Source organism: Oreochromis aureus, linkage group 4 (genome assembly GCF_013358895.1).
Source record: "Oreochromis aureus strain Israel breed Guangdong linkage group 4, ZZ_aureus, whole genome shotgun sequence".
Lineage (NCBI taxonomy): Eukaryota > Metazoa > Chordata > Actinopteri > Cichliformes > Cichlidae > Oreochromis > Oreochromis aureus.
Genome location: NC_052945.1, coordinates 35,556,593 through 35,583,451, shown reverse-complemented (window position 1 = coordinate 35,583,451; position 26,859 = coordinate 35,556,593). Strand labels below are relative to the sequence as shown.

The following is a 26,859-nucleotide window of genomic DNA, read 5'->3' as shown; positions in this document are numbered from 1 at the left end:
TTGAATATTATATATTTGTTTCATCCCCCATCATACGCTGCTACTCCCTTTATTCTATTGCACATTACTATGTCACTTTCTAGAATCGCCTGCACTGATAGTTAAGTTATTTATTCTCCAGGATATAGTCATTTATATTACTTCATTAGAGTTATTTGATACCATGTCTTGCACTATCCTACTACTGTACACTATACTACTATTCTTATTGTATATATTGTATATCATCTTATTTATCTGTTCCTCTCTCTCTCCTGCTGCTTTGAGCATGTACATGACAAAAGAATTTCCCTCGGGATAAATAAAGTTATACTTATTCTTATTCTTATTCTTATTCTTATATTCTCATGCCTTTTAAAACTAGATGAAGGTGCTATTGCTGTGTGAATTACTGTTACTGAAGGCTACTCACCACCGAGCTAACATTGTTAGCTGGCGTTAGCTGAGGTTAGTTCATAGACTGCAGACTGTTAGGCCATTTCTAAATACTCATGTACGCGAGTCCGTACTCGCGTTTCGCTAGTGCGGACTTAGTAAGTTCACAGGAGTGCAGACTTCCCGAGAATACTGCGCGTGATGACATCTCAGCTCTGGAGTTTTTACTGCCCTCCCCTCTTAATTTAACTGTGATTAATATTTACAATGTAAATTACACGTGACATTTGTAGAGTGAAATCCAGGACTCTAAGCTTCTGACAAGTACTTCATCTATTCAAGGACAAGCAAGCAAATAAATATCCTTTTTTCAGTAAACGTATACAAAAGCAGACTTTATTTTTAGCATATATTACTAGAATTGTATTTAACATTTATTTGGTTAAATAAAAGGGAATGATAAGGCTTGGATGACCTAACTATTTTGTATCTTTAGAAAGATGGCAAAGAGATAAGTGGGATAGACAGCTGAATGCTTAGACACAAACACACCCAGATAAATCAACCAACAGGCATATTGAGACAAACACAAAAAGGGTGACAGTGAGAAAGAAGAAATCCAGAAGAAAGAAATACTTGAGAAGATGCACCTCTATTTTACGACCTTCTACCATGGTGCCGTGTAATTTCTCTTTTGCCCTGTCTGCATCCACGCTATGCTCGAATGTTACAAAACCAAAACCCTGTGTGCAGAACGGAAAGAAACAAGAACAACATGCATATTATTTGGTAAATATAACATAATAGAGAACAGCTTCAGTCAATAGGAGCGCTGTCAATGACACAATACCCTATTTCTACAAACCAAATTCCAAAAATGACATTGTGTAATATTTATTCATAACAGAACACAGCAAACATGTCAAATGTTTAAACTGAGAAAATGTAACATTTTAAATAAAAGTATTGTCTGACTTTTAATTTGAATTCAATGGCATCAACATGTCTCAAAGTCTGACTGTGCAGCATCCTCTCTTCATTTAGATTTGTCTGCCCACAGAACACTTCCACACTTTGCCTCAGTTCATTTTAAACCATGCAGAGATGACAGCAGCCTTTCTGGATCACGCTCACTTATGGCTTCTTCTCTGCATGACAGTTTTTACTTGCACAATAAATTGTGTTTACACACAATGATTTCTGGAAGTGTTCCTGAGCCCATGCAGTGATTTCCATGACATATTCATGCAGCGCTGCCTGAGGACTCAAACATCACAGGCATCCAGAAAACAATGAGATATTTGTCTAGATTCTCTTTTTTGAGATGTGCGTGACTTTTCTTAGTTTGAAATATTTCCATGTTTTCTATGTTCTATTGCAAATAAAACATGATTCAATGAAATTAGAAAAACATTGCATTCTGTTTTTATTTACATTTTACTCAGTGTCCCAATATTTTGGAACTGGGTTTATTAGAGGCAGAATATTGTGTCATCTACAATGCTTCCATTGATGTAGGTTTGGTTTATAATGAATAGCTGAGTAAATCATATCAAAATACTGGAGGGAAAATGAATTTATTTTTTCATTGCAATAATCATAAACAAAAGTAATATAATACCAGGAAAAAAGACAAAACAGAAAAGACAGAATGGCATAGAATCTACTAAATCTCACTGATCTTCCTCTTTAAAAGGAAGTATAGAGGCCTAATAATCTGACCCAGTGCAAATAAAGGACGTCGTTCTAAGGAGGATATTTTAATATACCAGTATTGATCTATTGTGACTCTAAGGTTATGAAACAGAGGAAAACCATTTATATAATGGGATATATTTAACTTTCAATATCATATTACCCCTCAATAAGGTGGTATATAACTGACTGCAGATATTTTGCTGTGCTTGTTTGTTTGATTTCAAACATGTCAGGTCTTTCTCAGTGAAAGTATTTCTGTTCTCGAGGGCATGTGAAAGTCACCAAACCCAGTTCCGTTCAGCCAAATATGAGGTAGGCTGCTATGCTTTCATGTGAAAAATGAAAAACAAGATGGCATCGTTTTTGTTTAGCAAAACTTCTTTTTCTTCAAATTAAATTGAGATTCTTTAGATGATACTTACCCTATCACATGACGAATACTCAGAGTTAAAATCAACCTCTGAGGTAATGTTGGTGACCTTAGAGGTGAGGACATGTAAACAGGCTTTTAGGAGCTTTCTTAGGCTTCTGGAAGAAGAGCGTCCAGGTTCCTACTCTGCCTGGAAGCTATCTATGTAGAGCTTGCATGTTCTTCCTGTGATTGTGGGACGAGGCAAGACTACCAAAACCATGTTTGGGTAGTCTTGCCTAGTCCCACAATCCAAAGACGAGCCCTGGACATTGAAAATAGGCCGTGAAATTTGTAGTCCGGTGGCCCAAAATGATCAGTCCAAAAAAAGAAAAAGGTGTGTGTGTGTGTGTGTCTGTGTCTGTGTGTGTGTGTGTGTATAGCAGTGGCTCATGGTCAACTACGCCATTTATTTGACGCATTTTCTGCATCTATTTTTTGTTTCTTTTATTTTCTCTTTTAGCTTTTTAGTTCCACCTGTTTACTTTTTTTGTCTATCTATATAAACCAGACTAAATTCTGTTCATGTGCATGGGATGGTAGGGTAAGAACTGGTTATGTTAGGAGATTTCATTGGGCAATCGAGTGCAAGCAATGAAAATAAAATAAACAAAGTGCTTGTAGGGCGGCCCTTCAAACTGGCGTGTAGCCTGTACCATTATATTCTAGTTTAATAAACAAAGAAAAAAGAAAATTATAATGACCCATTGGCCCACAGGTGCCACATCATCTCATGATGATGTTGTTCTATTTAATCAAGCCAAGTCAATGCATCCATCTAGTCAGGTATTTTAGAACCTGTCTTACTTCCATCTGCTGACAACTTTAATGGAGATATCAATTTCCTTTTCCAGCAGGACTTGAGTTTTTACCACCAAATGGTTTCCTGACCATGTTGTTACTGTGCTTGAGAATCTACAGGGGTATTGTCAAGAGCAAGATAAGAGACATTCAACCGACAAATAAGAAGAACTGAAGGCCACTACTGAGGTTTGAATTTCAACAACACCTTAGCAGTGCCACTGATCATCTTCATAAGGTAATTCCTCATAAAGGTGCAAAGACCAAGTATTGAGTGTATAAATGAACATATTTTAGTTACATGTTTCTCTGTTGTAAATATGTTATTTTTTTTTGGTCTCAACAAACATGCTAATAATTGCATGTACTGGATTTGTGATGTTTACAAGCTTACACCATAAGTATTAAAATTAAAAATTAAAAGGGCTTAAAATAATTCACTTTGTGTCTAATGGAATATAGAATATAAAGTTGTGATTTCAATAATGAAAAAACATTCAGATGCACATTATAGTCAGTTGATTGCATTGAATCAGTAGCAATTCTTTCAATGTTTCATTTTGTGTTTCTTGTCTTATTAAATGTACATAAAAATAGAATCAGCAGAATCATTTTTATCCCTAAAGAGCTCTTCCACAAGACTCTAGAAAAGTGGGGCAATCAAGTAAGGTCCTTTCTTATATGTAGCACTCAGCAGTAAATTCTGAAAATTCACATTTTGTTCATGTAAAGGACACACTGGCTCCCACTCACTGTGATTTCACGAGACTAATTTGACATTTTCACAAGGATTTAATTTGATGTCAAACTAACTTTGCCAGACATGGCTATTACTATCATTTACATTCTCACATTCAATTTTGTTGGGGAAGTACAATCCATTTATATCCAGGTTCTTTCAAGCTGAAAAAGCTAAGAGGATTATTTTGAAGCAGAGATTATTTATGCTTATTACTTAAAGATGAACAAAAATGTATGTACCTTAGAACCACGTTCGTTGAAGATGATTTCCACGTCTAAAATTTTGCCAAATTGCTGTGAAAAAATATAATTTTTTTAATTAAATTATAGAAATAAAAAATGTATAACTTTTTTGACTTTCCTGTTTTGCAAACATATTACCTCTTAACATCCACCTGGTTATGACATTTTTCGGCTTGACAGGCAGATGTTTAGTGGTAATGCAGTAACTGGCCAATTACTGGGTTAATTATGTTTTTGGTTTTTTTGTTACTCACAAAAAGATAATAGTTGTCTTGATTGCATGCTCAATCATCGAGGTAAGAAAATCCCCAAAAGTTGATTCCGTTCATCTGAACGTAGGGTTTTCACACTGCAACGCAAAAACAGTGTTTTCAAATGTATCCGCTTTGGAGAGCATTTTCAAAATGCTGCGTTTTCCTTGACCAAAAACGTCTCAGTGTGGACGGAAAGCCAAAACGGAGAAAAAAAGATGTTTTCAAACAAAAACGTATTAGTGTGGACATGGGCTAAGATTGGGGAAACTTGCAGTCAGCTAAGACTGAAGAAATCACTTGGATGAATGGTAAACGGACTGGTTCTTATATAGCGCTTTTCTACTCTTCTGAGCACTCACAACGCTTTATACAACTTGTGCATTCACACCACCACATTTTTCTAAGTGCTTTCCAGGTAACATTCGCACACATTCATACTCCGATGGATGCATCAGAGAGCAATTTGGGGTTAGTATCTTGGCCAAGGACATTTGGTATGCAGACTAAGGGAAGCCAGGAATTGAACCACCAACCTTCCAATCAGCAGATGACCTGCTCTACCGCCTGAGCTACAGCCACCCCAGTGACGAAACTTTTCTTCACTGAAAACGCTACGTCCAGATGAACAGAATCAACTTTTAGGATTTTAAAAAAATGTTGAAAATACTTTGGGCAGCTCAAATTTTCGAGTATAATTACATCACACTATACTTACCCCAAACATTTGCCTGAGGTCTGGGTCTCTGAACCTGAAGGGGATGTTGGAGACATGAAGTCTCTTTGGTTGGGCCTTGTTGTGTGTGCTTTCAGGTACCAATTGTGTGGATGGACGACTGTCTGTTTGAGCAACATCTTCTGTTTGCTGAAAAATGTAGATAAAAGGACACTACTGAGCAACTATAAATGTACATTTTTAAAATTATAAAACAAATTATAATTTACAATATCAACACTTGTGTAAAACTCACCTTTTTTCATGAAAAGGGAGTGAGGGATCTGACAAATGCTTTTGCCATGATGTAATCTGTAATTTCCACAAAGCATGCTGATCAGTGTGATTTTCAATGATTGAACTGTAGTAGAGACGAGCAAACATATTGGTACATCTGAGAAGAGAGAACTTTTGTTATGAAAATGATTTTAATCTTTTACACATGATTGCATTTGAGCTTATTAAAGAGCTGTGGCTCCTGGTCAAGTGAAGGTCAGAAACTCTTGGCAGACGTTAAGGATCAGCCAATACACGGTGAGGAGGACAGGAGCTCTGAAAGGAATGGCAACACACCTGCTTACATACGCCTGGAGTGATTTTTTATCTTTTATTACTTATATTCTTTAAAGTTAAGATTTAAGTTTTTATCATTTATACCTTATATCTGTTGAGTAAGTTTTAAGTTTCAGTTCAGTTTGAGTGAGTTTCCTTCATGGTTCGAGTGTGACATTTAGCCTAGAAATCACACAGAGTTCAGCTGTGTATGTGCACAGGCCCTATGTCTGGCTAAGACGAGCAGTGTGAGGCAAAGGTGCAAACGGGGTCATGACACATACATAGCCTACACAGCAGGCGCCCACACATACACACACTCACACACACATACACACCATAACAGATCTATTTTGGTAGGGCAGAAGTGGAGATGTATTTTTTGCTGCCAATGCAGAATTGTGCCGAAGTACTCAGAGGAAGTGCAACTGATGTCGAGACAAGAGATGTAATGTTCTTTAAACCATGTTAAAGTTCACGGAACATTTTGTGGTTTAGGTGACGTAAGCTGTACCTTGTCTATTTTTGCAAAAGAGGGGGGCTTTGTTATTGTACCCATATAAAACCTTTGTTTAATCATCGTGAGTTCAGTTCGATTGCTGACTTTGCCCAGCTTCGGACTCCACGCGTGTAATCAATAAATCTTTGCTTTGACCACATCTTCCGGACCAGAGTTGTTATTTGCTTGTGAGCCCTCCGTACTCCTTTTCTCCAACTTCTGAACCTTAACAGGAGTTAAACACAATTCATGCCCTTGTTTGCTGTTTTTGATGCATATACAAATAGTATGAGAACAATGACCAGTTTTGCTGTTTCAGAAGTCTCTTTCACTTCAGCACAAAGATCTGTATAATCTGTGTTTCTCACTTTTATCCTAATAAAATCACTCAGTGAGCCTTCCTGTCCTCTGCATGGAATAATTGTCATCCTGGAAGAAATGCTGTTGCTAGCAATGCAATCATTTAAAAAACAAGAATGTGTGCATGCTCTAACATTTTGTAACTTCACATCTGCCTTGACAAAGAAGGTAAGCTAAAAGACACAATGTGGAAGCAAGCCAGAGGTTGATAATAAGTAATGATTAAATGCAGGGTGGTGTATAAACACATAGTGGGTGGGGAAAAAAGGTGAGTGACAAAGTGCATCATGGGAAGCCCCCAGCAGCCCAGGCCTTTTGCAATAAAATTAAGGGGGGATTTAGGGGTCATCTGGTCCAGCCCTAAATATATGCTTTAAAAATAAAAGTTTTAAATCTAATCTTAAAAGTATAGAGAGGGTGTCTGTATCCCGAATCCAATCTTTTAATTATCTTAGGAACTACAAGTAAGCCAGCAGTTTGATAGCAAAGTGCTCTGTTGGGGTGATATGGTATTATGGGGAGGTGGAAGTATGCACTGGAAAGAAGAAGGGTGAAAGTCACTAGAAAGTTGACAGAATAGATGTGTGTAAATGAGAGGCAGACAGGCCTGAGGGTCAACATGCAAGGAGAAAAGATATACCAACCATCCAAAGCCAAGAACAGCACACAAGAGAGGTAAAGAAAAGAGTTCAGGCAGGGTGGAGTGGGTGGAGACAAGTGTCAGGGGTGATGTGTGACTAAAGGATAGAGCAAGAATGAAAGCAAAGGTTTCCAAGATGATTTGAGACCTTGTTTCACTAGCAGGGACCACTCCCTCGGTAACGATGAGCAATGAGGGATGAGGAAGTGTGATTAGTGCTGCAGTTTGGGGAAGGCCTTGAAGGGGACTGGTGACGGCTCTCGGGCCGGGCAGAACCCCCTGTACTAACGAGAAATAAAGGGAGGAAAGGAAGAGAGGAGAGGACAGGAGAAGAGAGGAAAGAAAAAAGGGGGGGCGGGGGGGGCATGACAATTAGAACAGCGGGTATTGGAGAAAGGGGGGCTTTTATAGGCTGAGGCCAGAGGGGGCGTGAAGGAGGAGTGGTCCCACTCCTGAAATTCAGATGATATCTCCACTTCACTAGCAGGGACCACTCCCTTGGTAACGATGAGCAATGAGGGATGAGGAAGTGTGATTAGTGCTGCAGTTTGGGGAAGGCCTTGAAGGGGACTGGCAACGGCTCTCGGGCCGGGCAGAACCCCCAAAGACAGCATCCCCTGCAGGAGCAAAGACTGGGCATAACGGAGGTTTTGGAGAATGCTGTGAATGTATACCAGGTAGGCTTGTGATGACCATCGACCCAGGAGCTTGATTAAGTGGTCAGGGATTCCTTTGTGGGAGGCAGAAGTCGCAACGCCGGTGAGGAAGGGATGCGATTTGGAGGAATCCCGGAAGCGGAGGGCGCTTGGCGAAAGTGTGAGAGGAGCCATGTGTCATGGTCTGGGTAGTTTTCCACAGCATCAGCTCCTCCCCCCCTGGGTGGAGTCTTTGTTGTTCCTCACCTGATGGCAATCATACCGGCAGTATTTATGACCTGCGCACACAACTAGTCTTCGCCAGATTATCTGCCAACTTTAGTCAGTTCTCGGCCTCACGTCTGTTCCTTGGTGAATCATCGTGTGTACTTACCTTATTTCTGTTTTCTCGTCAGCATCTGGAACCCACCTACCAAGCTCTCCTGGATTCCAGTTTTCAGCTGCCGGTAACCTCCCCCTTTTCCAACGGCCAGTCTCTCCTGCCTGCCTCCCTGCATTGCACGCTGTACCCACCTGGATCTTTGTCTCCTGCCCCCCCTCTCCTCCAAGCAACCTCCACCTGCAAGCACGTAAGGCAGCTCAGTGTAATTATTCTTAGATGCACTCACAGCTCGCTGTTGGATTCCCCTGACTGCTGTCTCCTCTGTTTCAGTGCCCTGGCCAGCCACAGTTTCCCCTGCCCTGTCCCTGCACCCAGTCGTCCCTGTAATCTAGTCGTAGTTCGGTTATGGTCATAGTTTCTCTTACCTCAGACATCTAGTTTACGTTCCTTATTACTAGTCTGAGTTTTCTGTTGATTTTCAAACATTGAGAATAAAAGACTTTTTGTTACACCGCACCTCTCGCCTCCGGTTTTGAAACTGCACTTGAGTCCATCCCATTTCCACGGGCCACTGTGCCATGACACCATGTCATGATTCGGGCATGGCCAGATTCGGTGATGAACAGAGGATCTGAACATAAGGTGTGCTGAGATTTTCTGAGGTCGAGGTAAAGGGTTAGTGATTTGAAGGGTCTTAAAAGAGAGTTTATTTTGAAGTAGTATGTAGGTGTGGTGCTGCCCGATTGATTCGTTTGCTTTGTTTGGGGATGAAAATGAAGCAGTCTTCGGAGACTGGGTGGATGCACGGGTGAAGAGTCAGATGGAACTTCGAGGATGAGGAGGTGAATTCGGAATAGCATAAGCCGAAGAAGGAGAGTAGGAACGTGGCCTCGAGTGTGCACGCCAGGAAGTAATCGCTATGCTTCAGCTGGAGGGTAGAGATGCAGCGATGTTGTAGATCTGAAGTTAGGGGTAAGCAGTGTAGGGTCGTGGTAGGTGACTGATGCTGGAGACTGTTGATGAGTAGTGATATCTGGGGTGACGTAATGGTTGGGCATGGTGGACCTGTGAGCAGTTTAGCGAAGAAATTGATGCCGCTGATGTCTTTATGGAGGGAATTTTGATGCTCAGGAACCAAAAGGCATGAGATATGAAACTGGAAACTGTTGTGATGTTGAGTGACGAAAAGGGCAGGTTGAAGTTGTGATGCGATGATCGGAACGTGTTCCGAGCGGTCCAATAGGAGGACAATGTGCTTGCTGCAAGGCTATTTTATAATCGCTTCTTGGGGAGATGCTGATGAGTTCTGCGATGCTGGGGTTTAGATCTCGAAAGACGTGGCTGAAAATGGAGGACCTGAGGTCGGAGCTGCCTCTGCGTAGGGCGCCAAGGCTCTGAATGTCTTCGGCCATAATAGCCCCCAAAGCTGGCAGAAGGGGCGGCATCTGTGAAGAGCTGAACGCTGTCGGGGTGGGGCAGCTGATCGTTGTAGAACAAGGTGATGCCATTCCAGTTAGCGAGCAGAAGTTGCCAGAGACGCAGTTTGGCCCTGGGAGCTATGCAGCATGGCGGAGTCAAGGAGTGGCGGTTTGGATGCAGCGGATGAAAGCAAGTGAGGGATAAGTTTAAGCGTCCCAACGGGGAGAGCAGCTGTCGTTTGAAGCAAGAGAGAGCGAGGAGGAAGTTTTGGAGGAGAAGGGTGAGGCGATTAACCTTTTCGATCGGCAGGGGAGCCTGGAAACGTTCAGTATCGAGGGTTATCCCGAGGAACTCCAGGGAGTTCCTCCATTTTCTCTTCCGACGAAGGGGCGCCGAGTTCGGAGAAGACTGACCTCGGAGTAGATAATCCTTGAGCTGGTGGTGACGTGGGAGGGGGTATGACTGGAAGCCATCAAGAGGGTGAAGCACCTATCTTTTTTTCTTTTTTTTAAATGAGGCAACTTCTAATGCCAGAATGTGTATGGGGGTGGAGGCTGGTGGGGTTGAGGGGGCATGCGGGGCGGGAATGGCCGCCGCCGCAAAGGGAGCAGCAAAGAAGATAGCGGCATTGAGGCAAGGAACAGCTGGAGTCGTTGAAGTCATGGCAAATGGTGCGGCCTCTGAGGTGCGTGATGGGCCTGCCCCGCCTGTCTGAACCGTGAGACAAAGGAATGCTGGGGTGGAGATTGCGGGTTTACAGGTTCTGGCACGGGAGCTGGGGTCAAGCGGGAGAGAAGCTGAATCGTTTTGGGCTGAGACTATGCAGGTGGAAGCGGGACGTGACGGGGCGCCACACAACATGCAGGAGAGAGAAGACGGGCCGCGAAGACGGCAGTAGATTTCCTGATCGGGACTGCCCCAGAAGGTGTCTTGGTTAAATTGCTGAAGGCGAGCAGCTGCCTGAGAAGCAAACTGAATGAGGTACTACTTTTGACTGAGAAGGGGCCACACCACATATAATAATGGAACCGTCGTGGCCATCGATCACCCTAGGAAGAGCAGGTTGGGTGAGAGGAGGAGGAATGAGCTCAGCTAAATCCACATATTTACCGGCGGTGATTAGTTAGTGAAGGTTAGCAGATACAGGAGAAGGCTTTGGGGCCGGTGGGTTCGGAGGAAGAATTGCTGTGGCCGGCAAAAACTGGGTGGAGTTAGCTTGGAGAAATGGAGCCTGGGCGAAAAGGCTAGGCCAGGTGCAGCTCTGAACTGGAGGTAGGAGCAGTCGGACGGCTGGTTTTAGGAATGTTAGCTGAAATGCGGTGGGAAGTAGCGGAGGTGAGAGGACCTGGCAACGCTGTGCAGATGTTAGCTGTGGCGTTCAACAGGGGAGGAATGAGTGGCTGAGAACCTAGCATCCCAGTGCTGAGGTTACCTGTGGTGTTTAGCGGAGGAGGAGAAGGCAGCTGAAAACATGGCATCCCGGTGCTGAGGTTGGTGGCAGAGTTTAGCAATGGAGGAATGTGTGGCTGAGGGGTTGGCAACTCTGTGCTGAGAGGGTTTGTAGAGGCGAGCTGCGAAGGGGGTTATAGGGCACACGGAACTAGCAACCTTAGACGAGTGTCAGGCTGAGTGGGAGGAGCAGCTGAGGAGGGAGCATGAGGAGAGGTGGTGAGCTGCCACTATAGCTGGTCGGGTGAGGCTGAAAGGAGCGTGGAAGCGGTAGCTTCATTTGTGCCCAGAAGAGAAGATGTTGAGAGAAGAGAGATGTTAAGAAGAAACTGAATAATGTAGCCTTGTTATCGGATCGGCGAAAATGAATGCCTCTCTCTTTCAGGGCTCGCTGGAGACGGGCGACAGTGCAGTCGGAGATATTCGTGGGCAAAGAAGCTTCGGGAAACCTCACCGGAGTGTGGGAACGGCGACGCAACCTCGGAGTTGAACGCTGAGATCGATCGTGTGTCTGGGAAGCTCTGCAGCATTGGAGATGCACCTCAGGGCGATCCGGAGTGGAGTTCTGCCAAGAAGATTTACTGGGAGGAGATCGTCCTCTAGCGGATCGGAGGTTGAAGTATTGCGGGGAAGGGGAGCGACCAGAACCACTGTATTGTTGAATGGAGCAGAGAGAGGAGTTCCGGGGAATGCGAATGGCGGAATGACGGCTGCGCGGTGAGGACGGCTGTTGGAAGACGCGCCGGATGGGCCGGCTGTAGTCGGGCACACCGCGGCGGCACCACTAGAAAGATCAGTTCACGGATCCCGAACTGCTAGGGGAAAGTCAGGCGGAGAAGGAGTGAGGTCGTGGTCCCATGGGCTGAGCGACGGGGAATTCATGGTGATGAGCCGAAGGGTGAGTAGGAATTAAGCTCTTAGAATTTGCGAGGTGACTGACGACGAGGAGTGTTCGTAAGAAAATGAGAACAGCGGGTATTGGAGAAGGGGGGATTTTATAGGCTGAGGCCAGAGGGGGCGTGAAGGAGGAGTGGTCCCGCTCCTGAAATTCAGATGATATCTCCACATGATGTATGATTCTTGCAAAGAAGATGTTGCGCATTTTCGTTGGGAATGACCAGAATGGACAGAACAGCTTAACCATACAACTCTAGAGATAATGCTAGATTTCAAATTTATTTTAATAGCCACTATAAATATATGGGTTGGCTGTAGCTCAGGAGGTAGAGCAGGTCATCTGCTAATCAGAAGGTTGGTGATTCGATCCTTGGCTCGTTGCTTTTGCATGCTAAATATCGTTGGCCAAGATACTAAACCCAAGTTGCTCTCCGATGCATCCATCAGAGTATGAACAGTAAACGGGAAGCACTTACATAGAAAAAGTGCTTGTGTTAATGGATGAATGAGGCAAGCTGCGTAAAACACTTTGAGTGCTCAGAGTAGAAAAGCACTGTGTAAGAACAAGTCCATGATGCTGAACTGGTTGGCAGTAGCTCATAATAGGCCAAAACATTCCCCTTGCCTGAGACCATGGATTTACAGTTTTTCTCAATCAATTTGGCTTAATTCTCACAGCAGAAAAAAACATTCTCACTACTCTTCAAGCAGTTTTCAAAACAGTAAGGGCATTTTTCATAACACAGACTGTGCAAAAGGCACTCGAACAATCAAAACCTTTTTCACATTTGTTAAAACATGAATAGTTAGTCACTTCAACTCGTGATGAATGAACAAAAGCCTTTCACCACCCTTTAAAGGCTAAGTCATCAAAATGTTTAATTTTTCTTAAACAAAAATGTAATATTAAGGATTTTTTAATCCATATGCATCAGAAACAGACTAAAGAAATGGAATCTGAAAGCACAAAAACAACAGCTGATCTTGAAGCAACAGAGGACTACACTGAGGTCCACTCCTGTCAGTTAAGAACAGATAACTGAGGCTAAATTTCACATGGACTCACCAAAATTGGACTCTACAAACCTGAAAAAACACTGTACTCATATTGGCTCCACAGACACCAGTTTTAAGTCAAGTAGAGCATCATTGTTTGTAAATTTGAATGAGAAGCTGTCAAATCAGCAGCAACTGTGGGATTCTATCATGTCAATATGGAGCTAAATTTCTGGAATATTTCCAGTACTTTGTTAAATTAATGTCACAAAGCTCTGAAGGCAAAGGTACTAGCAAGGTACACATACACCTGTGACATAACCTGGATATATATTTCTATTTGTCGCAAGTAAACCTTTGACAGTGTGTTATTGGATTTGTTCTTCGATATATATTTGAACAAAACTTGAAGTTGTTTGCTTGAAAACACTACTGCCTTGCTGGAAACTGCTCAGGAAAGTGATGGATCTAGTGTTCTGACTGACAAAATTACAAACTGTTTTGACATGTGTTACCCTAGTCACTACAGGCATCACTCAACGTGCTCATACAAAGCTTTTTATTATAATTAACACAGTTGATGTTCTGTCCCGACATTCAGTCTCTGGCCAGACAGCTTTCCAGTTATCACCACTGTGAGAAGGGGTGCTTGTGGGAAATGTGATTATGGACTCGTGTTTTTATATTTTCACTGTAGGTAGAGAAGATTAGAGAGCTACCTTTAAACTTAGGATTTTGTTTGTAGTGCTGAGGTGGGGAAGACCGGAGTCAGGACAGTTGAAGGGGATGGTACAATGGGCGGGACACCGAACCCATAAGATTGTGTTGACTTCCGGTTGTGAGCCAGACCTCGCCAGACAAAGCAGAAGTAGGCTAGTTAGCTAGGTTTCCGAATGCATCGGTATTTTATTGTATTTTATTATAAAAAGACGTCTGATTTTGGAAGTAAGAGTCTCCGCCTGACCGCTATACCTTTAAAAAGAATCAGTGAAGTCGGCGTACTTCAACACCACACACCTAGGTCCCGGCATCACTGACAAAGGGTGAGATGTAATTACCCAATGAGGTGCAGCTATGGGTCTATATATTTAAGTCTTAACAAAAAATAATCCCAGCAAATTATCTCATTCATGGACACAATTCAATTTTGCAGGCGTAGAACTCGGCAGCTGGGCACACAAAGAAGCACTTGTGCACGCGCAAGTGTCTGCTTTACACGCGCTGCTACAGTTTTACGAAACGAAAAGGGTTGCAAAGTAATTTCCGGTGGTGGGAATAACGGCGTTACTTGTAACGAGTAATCTAACTAATTACTATTTCTATCATTACAACGCCATTACCGTGACTAACAAGAAAATGTGGTACGGTCACGTTACTATTTTTCAACAAACAGACGGTTAAAGCTGTCTTCAGCTTACCGCATCTTATATCAGTTGCACGGAAGTAGCTGACTACGTAAGTAATCTGGGCGCTACAGCTTTAAGCAGCTGCGTGCGCTCCCGCGGACGGCAATCACTTTCTGGCAGATGAACACTTTTTGGCACAACACCTGGAGCTAGGGGGCAAAACAATCGCATGAGTGCTGCTGTTTGACTGAGGAAGAATAAAGTAGTCGTGATAAGCCAATCACATGACCACTTCAAGATGACAAAGCAACAAGGTGATATATACCAGTTTTTAAATTGTGTTGATAGGCCACGTAAAACCAGAGTCATGATAAACAATATATACGTGTGTTTTTTCCTGAATAGTTTCACCATGTTTACTGTCTAAGGACAGCGCTAGTGTTAAAATCTCCCAGTTCTTTTAATCTTTGGGCTGAAGGAAGGACAATACTCGGTGTATAAATGCTCAATCAACAATATTTTATTTCCATACAATTCAACACTTAAGAGAATAAGAACCATCATGATGGGGAGACCTGCCTGCAGAGGGTCACAGCAAGTCTCCAAATGGTGACGGGTTACTCAGCTTCTTATAGCCCCTAGTAGCCCCCACCTAGTCGTAAAAGCCTAAACATTCACATTCTTTCTCTCTTACGGCGCCTAAGTTATGACCTCGGCTCCCTGTCTTTCTGCTCTCTGTAAAGGTGGGGGTATGGAATGTGGTCTTTCTCTTCTATTATAGGCACAAGGTCTTCTGCACACAACATTCTCTTCATGATTCAGCAGTATGAAATGTCAAGAAACTGTGTAACACATTCAACAGTGTCGAGTAATACAGGTCAATCCAATAGATCTAATGATTTTCACACTCTTTTAAGTCAGAAGTATAATGCAAACTAAAACTACATACTGATCACACACTCTATATTAAGGGGTATAATATGATCTACAGCAGTATCATAATTCAACTACTTTGATTACATATATAAGGTAACATATGATAACAGAATAATCTCACAATTCCCCCTTTTGATCTCTTAAAAAAGAGATCACTTATAACATACACTCCAGCATGGCAAGGTCCAGTTCTTCTTGGTCCTGAGGCCCTCTGTCCCCCTCTAACGGGTGGACCATATGTAGAATGACCTCTGTGTTTGCGCATGTCAAATGCAAGAAAAACTGTGATTACAACAACAAAATACAGATGACACTCCCATTACTCTCCAGTTCTCCCACAGCTTTATTTTGGTGCTCCCGTTTTCCACCCACATTTTGATGCCACCTTATACCTTTCAAATGTACTTAGACTAGAACCTCTGTCTAAGGAGCTTTTAACCTTTATTTTATTGCTGCAGCTACTAGTATCTTCCAGTTGGGTGATTCTCAGCTTCTTTCTTCGACCTCCGGGGTTAGACCACCCTTTAGTCGTTGCACAGATCAGGGGATTATTCTGCCCCGATTTCAAACAAAGATCTGTGTATTTTGGGGTCACAGCCGTGTCCCCCTTTTTACCAAGATCCTCTCGAACCTCGTTGGTCTGGTGTTCCTAGATCTTCGCCAACCCCTTCATGGTTATTGCTGTGTTTATGGGATCCATCTTCTCGAGTAGCCCAAACGCCATGACACTTGACCCCAGTTGCTGTCTCGGGAGTCCCTACGTCCGTCTCTGCTGTGAAGGGTCCTCGTATCTCCGTGTCCCCGTCTTGTGTCTGTTCCTTTCTCTGTAAGAGACAGAAAACCAAAACACCTCTCTCCTTAGCCTTGATAATCTAATGTTGTTATCCATTGTTATTCCGGTGATGCAAATTTGGTTTAAAATATCATGTTCAGGACTCTCTGACCAAGGAACTTATTGTAATCATAATCTATGTGTGTGTAAAATAAATCAAAACTTAATGAACCATAAGTCTAACACCTTATAAGCTTAAGTTTTACCATACCTAAATTATTAACCTTCCTTTCATATCAAAAATCCTTGAAAGAGTAGTTGTCAAACAGCTAACAGATCATCTGCAGAGGAATGGCTTATTTGAAGAGTTTCAGTCAGGTTTCAGAGCTCATCACAGCACAGAAACAGCTTTAGTGAAGGTTACAAATGATCTTCTTATGGCCTCTGACAGTGGACTCATCTCTGTGCTTGTCCTGCTAGACCTCAGTGCTGCGTTTGATACTGTTGACCATAATATCCTATTAGAGCGATTAGAACATGCTGTAGGTATTACAGGTACTGCACTGCAGTGGTTTGTATCATATCTATCTAATAGACTCCAATTTGTACATGTAAATGGAGAGTCCTCTTCACACACTAAGGTCAATTATGGACCTTAGTGTCTTGAGGCGACTTTTGTTGTGATTTGGCGCTATATAAATAAAATTGAATTGAATTGAATTCAGTGCTAGGACCAATTCTATTTACATTATACATGCTTCCCTTAGGCAGCATCATTAGAAGACATAGCATAAATTTTCACTGCTATGCAGATGACACGCAGCTCTATCTATCCATGAAGCCAGGTATCACAGACCAATTAGTTAAACTGCAGGAATGTCTTAAAGACATAAAGACCTGGATGGCCGCTAACTTTCTGCTTCTTATTTCAGATAAAACTGAGGTTATTGTACTCGGCCCTGAAAGTCTTAGAAATATGGTATCTAAGCAGATTCTTACTCTGGATGGCATTACCTTGGCCTCCAGTAATGCTGTGAGGAACCTTGGAGTCATTTTTGACCAGGACATGTCCTTCAACGCACATATTAAACAAATATGTAAGACTGCTTTCTTCCATTTGCGCAACATCTCTAAAATTAGAAATATCCTGTCTCAGAGTGATGCTGAAAAACTAGTTCATGCATTTATTACTTCCAGGCTGGACTACTGTAATTCACTATTATCAGGATGTCCTAAAAACTCGCTGAAAAGCCTTCAGCTAATCCAAAATGCTGCAGCAAGGGTACTGACAGGGACTAGAAAGAGAGCATATTTCTCCTGTTTTGGCTTCCCTTCATTGGCTTCCTGTTAAATCCAGAATTGAATTCAAAATCCTGCTCCTCACATACAAGGTCTTAAATAATCAGGCCCCATCTTATCTTAATGACCTTGTAGTACCATATCACCCTATTAGAGCACTTCGCTCTTGCACTGCAGGCCTACTTGTTGTTCCTAGAGTATTTAAAAGTAGAATGGGAGGCAGAGCCTTCAGTTTTCAGGCCCCTCTTCTGTGGAACCAACTTCCAGTTTGGATTCGGAGACAGACACTATCTCTACTTTCAAGATTAGGCTTCAAACTTTCCTTTTGCTAAAGCATATAGTTAGGGCTGGACCAGGTGACCCTGAATCCTCCCTTAGTTATGCTGCAATAGACGTGAGGCTGCCGGGGATTCCCATGATGCATTGAGTTTTCCCTTCCAGTCACCTTTCTCACTCACTATGTGCTAATAGACCTCTCTGCATCGAATCATATCTGTTATTAATCTCTGTCTCTCTTCCACAGCATGTCTTTTATCCTGTTTTCCTTCTTTCACCCCAACCGTCGCAGCAGATGGCCGCCCCTCCTGAGCCTGGTTCTGCCGGAGGTTTCTTCCTGTTAAAGGGAGTTTTTCCTTCCCACTGTTGCCAAAGTGCTTGCTCATAGGGGTCATATGATTCTTGGGTTTTTCTCTGTATTTATTATTGTGCTATCTACTGTACAATATAAAGCGCCTTGAGGCGACTTTTGTTGTGATTTGGCGCTATATAAATAAAATTGAATTGAATTGAATTGAATTGAATTGAATTGAATTAAACACACAAATAAGGTCATAAAATGTTCATAAAACCATTGTTTGCTTGATAATCTAATGTTGTTATCCATTGTTCTTCCGGTGATGCAAATTTGGTTTAAAATATCATGTTCAGGACTCTCTGACCAAGGAACTTATTGTAATCATAATCTATGTGTGTGTAAAAGAAATCAAAAATTAATGAACCATAAGTCTAACACCTTATAAGCTTAAGTTTTACCATACCTAAATTATTAAACACACAAATAAGGTCATAAAATGTTCATAAAACCATTGTTTGCTTTTCAGACTCAATTCCCCCCTTTTTGACACACTCCCATGTGTCAATCCATCGGAGCTAGAAAATTAAAAGAGAAGGTTAGTGTCATCATATCTCAGAACTCAAAATTAGCAACCAACGGGTTAAATCTGCAGTTCCACACTCTCATGTGAAGCTACCGTCTCCTCCTCCGGTCTCTCTTATACTCCTGCTCCTGCAAAAACAAAACAAAACAAAGCGAAGCATCCACCCTTCTCTTGCCGGCTGGGTGAATTTTTTTTTTGGCATTTACTAATCCTAAAGTTGGTGCAGTCATTATCTCAGTATCAAGTCAGTCAAAACTTTTAGTCCATCCATCACAGTCCAGTCACATGCATTCATTCACACCCATTCATACCAGATGTTGCTGATAATGGAGTCTCACGTGTGACCTATTCGAGCATCCATCACCAGCAAGATGACGTCATCATTTCCTTGTTTTTTGGACTGGATTGACTCGCTGCAATCCTTTTAGACTCAGGACTTCTCCCGTGATCAGTGCCCCCTATAAGTGAATTTCTCCAAGCCAATTACAATCATGGAGAAGCACACTTTGCAACTGTTTTCAGTAAAAATATTTCATAGCGCTTTAAATTTCAATCTTTCAGGCCTGGTTTAAAGAGCTGATTGTTAAATCATGAACTCACAAAATATCACCACCGGTGGATCACACCTCTCCGATTTTCTTATCTCAGTGCACTGTAACAAAAACGAAAACAGACGTAACCAACAAAATACTAATAAAAATAACACAAACTAGGGCCCGTTGCAGACATGTCCAAGCATAAAACTATCCCTATCCCGCACGTGCACGCACACACATATTAGGTAGACTCATTTAGGTAAGAGTTTATAACTGCAAAGTTTGGGTGCGTACGTGGTAGTCTGTTCCAGGAAGTACACCAGATGTCCCAGAAGATAAGCGACAGCGAAGACAGCTGAGAGGAAGCACCTGGCTGCGACCCGAAGAAGATGTTCTGTTTTAACTATGTTAAAAGTCATTGTGGTTTTGATTTGACGTAGGCTTTGTTTGAGTCTGCCTGGCAACAGAAAAGGGGGGCTGTACTATCTTAACCCTATAAAACCGTGGTCTGACTGTTGTAAGTTAGCTCAATACTGAATCTGAACAGTATTGGCTCCGCATATGTGTATTCATTAAAATGCTGTCTAATTTGCACCTGGCTGGATCTGTGGTCATTTTTGGATTCCCCCTCAATATTCTGAACCTTAACACTTACGAGAAAGAACACAAGCCAAAGCTCACTGATAAAATCAAGCTAGCGCTAAGCAAAACCCAAAAATCAATCTAGAAATTCACAGGAACGTTTTGCTTCCTGCCGGGACAATATTGTGTAGGAATGAGAACCTCAGGTACCGTAGCACCTTTGTTCCTCCTTGAATTAAATTTCAATCACAGAAAATGCAGTACTCCGACCTAAAACTTCATCATTTTCACTCTGTGCCACTGCTCCTCATCAGGCTGTGTGAAGCACAGCAAAGAATTCAGTCAAGGCCTTGAGCCATAAACAGACATCACGCACAGACATTGTTTTCATAACCAAAGCGTTTTAGACCTTATTCCTTAAATCTACATAAATGTCCTTTGGGTGACATAAAACACATTCTAAATAATCAACGATAATCAATGGCTCCTCATAAAAATTATGTATTGGGATATTTGTGTGCAGCATTTTGCATATCAGCATAAGCATTTGTTAGCAAAGCATTCTTCATTGCATCAGCGTGTGTGTGTGTGTGTGCGCATCACTCTTCATTGCACAAGCGTGTGAATTGTGTATGTGTATGTGGATCACTTCCCAGTGAATTGAATCAGCATTTCGATTTGTGTGCGTGTGTGTGTGTGTCATTTCTCACTCAATCAACGAGTGCACATCTGTTCATGTGTGTGTTTCTCTTCATTCTGAGTCAGTGTATGTAGATGTGTATGTTTGTGTGTGTGTTCATCACTTTCCTGTTCTGGTGTCCTGGGTAAACCACGGCCTGAAGCGTGCCCTGGGGTCCTGCCCTCCTCCTTTTCAGTCTGTCTGGGACCATTGCTGCTGCTGTTCAAAGTTCAGTCTGTCCTGGTTCTGACCCCAATTGGGGCAGTCCTTTCTCCAATGTCCATGCTCACCGTAGGTGAAACCTGCATCTTCCTCTGTGTTTTTGTCCATTCTGAGGTGCCTTTTGACCTCAGTTGGTCCTTCGGTCTCGGTCACGCCCTTTTCTCTGCTGCCCGATCATGCATGTTGGTCCATCACTGTCCTGCACAGTGTTAATACAGAGTTGTTAAGGTCAGCATTCCTTTGCTCGGCCTCACTTTTCATTCGGGCTTGGCGGGCGTCTCGTCACAGCTCTGTCAGCTGAAGCTGTTGGAGAATTTTCCCCCGTGTAGTGAAACGGGCCTTGGTTTTAACGCTCTCCGTCTCTGCTGCATGAGATCGCATTCCTGCAGCACTGTTGACATTTTCAGGTTGTTGTTGTGGGTCCAGCTGTTGCAGCATTTGGTCAGGGTCACGTAGAGGGGAGAGCAGGAGTCCAGGTCAGCCTCGGCTTTCAGGGCCGGCAAAGCAGCCTGTAATTAAACATAAAGAGAAAAAACAAAAACAAAACAAAACAAACAGAAGTGTACGAACAGGAAAATGATGTTGTGTTGGCTGTGTTACAAAGAGAGGGGAGAAACACCGGGCCAGGCCCTGTGTCAGCCTTCTCTCCCCCTTTTTTTCTTTTTTTTTTTCTTTTCTCACGATATAATCAACTCATAACCCACCAAGTTGACAGGACAACATGCACATGTTCAAATTCTTAAGATCATGTTTAAACTCACAAAAGAGAATCTTCTTTCCGTCAGTAATCACTTGTGTTGTTGAATCAGCAGAAAACATCTCACAGTTTGACTCTTAACCACTAAATTTGTTGTTTCCTCACTGGTTGGTCATACCAGTCTCTTTATTTTCTTTTTTCTCTGAAGCTAAATTGTTGTCCTGCAACCCAGAGGGTTTATTTGTTAGTAATGGATAAACTTCATCATTAAAAACAAAAAACAAAAAACAGAAGTATGTTAATTTTTGCTGCTTTAACCTTGCTGGAAAATCTTCACATGTTCATGAGTGTAAGCTGTTTTTTCATTGCATGTGTGTGCATTTGTAGGCGGGTCATTTTTTTTTTTTTTTTTTAACTTTTTCTCAAACTAGGCATTACCTTAAAAGGAGCCTTTCTCTCACACTTCTCTACTTGTGTGTGTTTTTCTTTCACCTTTTGTTGTGATGCTCCGGACGCCTTCCCAACCTCCACAAGTCTGTTGGCCCCAATTTTGTGTTAAAACTTCTCTTAATTTCTCCTCTAATTCTCTCCTCGCTGCTGTCTGTTTCACAGCTGCTGATTCGTGCTGGGTGTGGTTCCCATTACTATAATTTTGCTTCGGCCGCTGTGCTTGTGGGGGCAGTTGGTCCAGGTCCGTAGCTTCCTGTATTAACACACTAAGAGATTTATTTAATATCATTTTCATCACTGTTAAACAGATAAGCAGGCAACACGCCCACCTTGACAGCGCAAACTGCACGCCAGTCTCCCAACACATTCCTCTCTCTGCTTCTCAATAATTCTCCACTACGCACCTCTTACTCTCTCTCCTTTTTTTATTATTTTTTTATTACACCACAGAGTAATACACCCAATTATGCCCGTCTATCTCTATGTGGCTCGAAATTCCCTCTTTATTTAATTTCACACTCGTCAGGGGACAGGCACACAACAATTTCAACCACTGAATCGAGGACTTTCAAACTTTTATCTTTTGACTAATATAGAACTCAACCTTAGATGTCAAAGCATTTTCTTGTTCTATTCCAGAATAAATGTGAACCCGTGATTGCACGGCAGTTCCAGTGTTATTCTGTAGCTATGCGGGAGTCCTCAGTTCCCAAGTCACCACCTTGGCACCCAGACGACGCTGGACCGGCCTGTGCGTCCACAGACAGGGGGGTTGCCACACCTTGAACAAACTTAATTTCCACAGGTACACTAGGCATCAACCTTTGATCTTAAAGCATTCTCTTCGCACTAATGTCCTCCTATTCACACATCAACCGTCACTGTCACTGTGTTCACGCTTCACACACGGAAACACACCCAGAGCGCACCTCACACACACAACACCCAGAGCGCGCTTCACACACACAACACCCAGAGCGCGCTTCACCAGCAGTGAGACCCACAGAGAGCGCTTTTCACCAGCGGAAATTTACACAGAAACCTCTGAGCTCAACTGTTAGAACTCTTCCGAAGCACAACCGCACCATACACCAGGTACCCCTTTCACTGCGCTTATGGCCGCCACCACGGGGCAAAATCGCATCATAAAACAGAAGTGATGCACACGTCCCCGAGGCTCAAAACCGACACCATAAACCAGCTTCTGCTTTACCTTTAATCGGGGTGAAGTAAATATTTTACTTATAATTTTATGACCGCAGCCCTCGAGGCTCAAAACCGACACCATAAACCACCGTCTAACCTCTATTCAATGTGCTGAAACCAGCAACCCCTCACTACTGCACTTACGGCCGCATCACCAGAACACGGCCGTATCATAAACTCAAAACCTCACGGACGCGTTACGCGTTACTGGCGCTCAACCGCACCGTAAGCCAGCATCTGCTTAACCTTAATTTCATACTAATTTCATGGCCGCATCAACGAGGACTCAACCGACACCATAAACCAACTTCAAAACCTCTATTCAATGTACTGGACATATGGCCGCATCTCCAAAAGATTCTAATGTATTATTGCTACAGAAGCCAGTCTTAGACAAAGTTAAATGTGGAAGGTAAAGTGGGCTGCAACTAGACTCAACGTAGTATGTAATTAGTATCTTGCTAGAAGCAGTTCATCTGCAACTAGACTCAACGTAGTATGTTATTAGTATCTTGCTAGAAGCAGTTCATTTAACACACTGGAATTCAGCCTCAACTTATGTTGTTAGTATCTTGCGCCAAAAACCAGACACCGACAAATTTAATGTGAAAATACATGTAACTCAGCGAACAGATTAATTTGGAAAGCCCAATATGCACATTTGGTATTTATAATACAACAGGCTGTGCTTACCTTTCTGTTTGGACCGGTCCTCTGTTCGCCTCGCCCCACGATCTCACCACAGGCCAACTCTGCCCCTCCTCAGCACACCAAAGATCCGGGTCACCAGGCACCAAGTTGTTAAAATCTCCCAGTTCTTTTAATCTTTGGGCTGAAGGAAGGACAATACTCGGTGTATAAATGCTCAATCAACAATATTTTATTTCCATACAATTCAACACTTAAGAGAATAAGAACCATCATGATGGGGAGACCTGCCTGCAGAGGGTCACAGCAAGTCTCAAAATGGTGACGGGTTACTCAGCCTTTTATAGCCTCTAGTAGCCCCCACCTAGTCGTAAAAGCCTAAACATTCACATTCTTTCTCTCTTACGGCGCCCAAGTTATGACCTCGGCTCCCTGTCTTTCTGCTCTCTGTAAAGGTGGGGGTATGGAATGTGGTCTTTCTCTTCTATTATAGGCACAAGGTCTTCTGCACACAACATTCTCTTCATGATTCAGCAGTATGAAATGTCAAGAAACTGTGTAACACATTCAACAGTGTCGAGTAATACAGGTCAATCCAATAGATCTAATGATTTTCACACTCTTTTAAGTCAGAAGTATAATGCAAACTAAAACTACATACTGATCACATATGATCTACAGCAGTATCCTAATTCAACTACTTTGATTACATATATAAGGTAACATATGATAACAGAATAATCTCACACTAGCAAGCACTCTCTGCTTATGACCAAAACAAAACAAAAAACTCTCTTGACGACCAATCGAAAATGATATGGCAACATGACATTTGGATGTTTAGGAAGAGGAGGAAGTTTTAGGAGTGACAGCGAGAGAGAGAGAGAGAGAGAGAGAGAAAGACAGCAGAAAAAGAGAGAGAGCAAGTTTTGTAAAGTGAGAGATTTGTGACGTTTAGCGTGTTTGGAGTGTGTAGTTAATGTGTTGTCTTGTGTAGTTAGTGTGTAGTGTTGTGGATAGTTTTGTGTTGTGTGTCAGAACAATGAGGCGACTGCTGTGTCCAGGTAAAAAAACAGGAGTGATACACCTGCTGCTGTCAGACCTGCAGGTATCAGGCTGTGATGTTCTCCTTTATAGTGGACAGAGATATTTGGAGTGGCACAAATAATTTGTGTGGCATCTTATTGAATGCAGAACAGCTGATTGTTCTGTAATAGTCTGAAGTGGTTATTTAAAAAAGGGGGGTAAAAGGTAAATGGCTACAAATAACTTTGTTGTTTGCAAAACTTGTGCATATGATTTTAAAATTGACAATTTATATTTGCATTTAAAGTTATGAAATATGATTCATTAAACATGTTTGTGGTTGTTATTGTAAAAAATATAACCTTTTCTACTAGGATTTTATGTTTTTTGTCTGATTTTAGATCAATTGTGTTAATACAGTATGTCAAAATGAAAACATAACTGTAAATTCAGACACGTGAGGTTGTGCTGAAAAGAATGATACCAAACAAGGCAAAGTAAATAGTTTTAAAAGGTGAAATGTAGAGGGAAAATCACAAGTGGTGAAAATGGCCAATTATACCCTGGACCCCAGAGGGTTAAACATTTTTTTTTAAAGTAACGCAATAGTTACTTTTCAAGTAATTAATTACTTTTAGAATCTTGTAACTCACTTACTAACTCAGTTACTTTTTTGAAGCAGTAACTAGTAACTATAATTAATTACTTTTTCAAAGTAACTTGCCCAACATTGGCAATTTCTAAGGCTTTGGGACTCCACAGCGAGCCACAGTGAGAGCCATTATCCATAAATGGCAAAAACAAGGAACAGTTGTGACTCTTCCCAGGAATGGCTGGCTGACCAAAATTACCTCAAAAGCATATCAACACCTCATCCAAGATGTCACAAAACACCCCAGAACAACATCCAAAGAACTGCAGGCCTCGCTTGCCACAGTTAAGGTCAGAGTTCATTATTTACCAATAAGAAAGAGAATGGGCAAAAATGCCACCCATGGAAGAGTTCAAGAAGAAAAAAATTGCTGATGAAGAAGCACATCTCACATTTGCCAAAATTCATCTTGATGATCCCTAAGACTTTTGGAAAAATATTCTGTGGACTGTCAAGACAAAAGCTGAACTTTTTTGATTCCCATTGTAAAGGAACATCATGCCAACAGTAAAATATGGTGGTGGTAGTGTGATGGTCAGTGTTGGGCAAGTTACTTTGAAAAAGTAATTAATTATAGTTACTAGTTACTTCTTCAAAAAAAGTAACTGAGTTAGTAACTGAGTTACAAGATTCTAAAAGTAATTAATTACTTGAAAAGAAACTATTGTGTTACTTTAAAAAAAATGTTTAACCTTGGGGTCCTGGGTATAATTGGCCATTTCCCCCCCCCCCCCCTTTATTTATAGAGTTTTTACATGTAAGTTGACATATCAGGCCCAATAAAGCAAGTACCAACCGATACAAAGACATATCTCAATACAGATTAGGCCATTAAAATTAGGATGATAACAATAAAACAAATAAAATAAAAATAAAGAAAAAAAAGGGAAAAACAAACAAACCCACACACAGAGAACAAAAAAAGGAAGAACAAAGAAAAAAACGAAAGGAAAAAAAACAAAACAAAACAAAAAAAACAACTCTCCCCAAAACCAGAACAAAAGAAAACCCCATGTTACTAAAGTTTAGTCTGTTGTAAGTGTTTTCAATGAATTAAAGTAAATGATAAAAGGCTGCCACATCTGTGAGAACTTATTAACATTTCCTCTGAGTCTGAATTTTATTTTCTCCATTTTTAAAAAGAACATAACATCATCCAGCCAAAGTGATCGGGCTGGAGGGTGAGGAGCTTTCCAAGACAGCAAAATTCTACGTCGTGCCAGCAGTGAAGTGAAAGCGATAACATCTAGCTGTTTACGACTAAGGTTTAGGGTGGCATCTTCAGAAACACCAAAAATGGCAACTAGTGGGCATGGTTTGAGTGTAACACTCAAAACATGAGAGAGCACTTCAAAATAAAAAGTCCAGTATAACTGAAGTGTCGGGCAGGCAAAAAACATATGAGTTAAATCACAGGGGGAGGTGTTGCATCTGTTGCACAGGTCAGGAATGTCGGGGTATATTTTAGATAGTCTAGATCTTGAGAAGTGTAATCTGTATACCGTCTTAAACTGAATAAGGGAGAGTCTTGCACTCCTGACTCTTGGTGGCGCTGTCACTTGGTGTTCGCTCGCTCTGTGGTAGAGTATCACTTCCTGTTCCTGCTCAAACACAGTGGTGTTTCTGAG

The 26,859-nt window shown here is 42.0% G+C and overlaps 1 protein-coding gene across 1 annotated transcript in view; it reads right to left on the bottom strand.

Moving 5' to 3' along the window:
* The window catches only part of LOC120439728 (RNA binding protein fox-1 homolog 1-like), a 122,182-nt gene that overhangs the window by 74,756 nt on the left and 20,567 nt on the right, over positions 1-26,859 (bottom strand). Inside the window, exons 2-4 of the mRNA XM_039610648.1 lie at positions 5,237-5,383; positions 4,265-4,318; positions 1,026-1,118 (exon numbers count right to left, since the gene is read on the bottom strand). Coding sequence (XP_039466582.1) covers positions 1,026-1,118; positions 4,265-4,318; positions 5,237-5,383 — 294 coding nt within the window. The remainder of the gene's footprint in view (positions 1-1,025; positions 1,119-4,264; positions 4,319-5,236; positions 5,384-26,859) is intronic.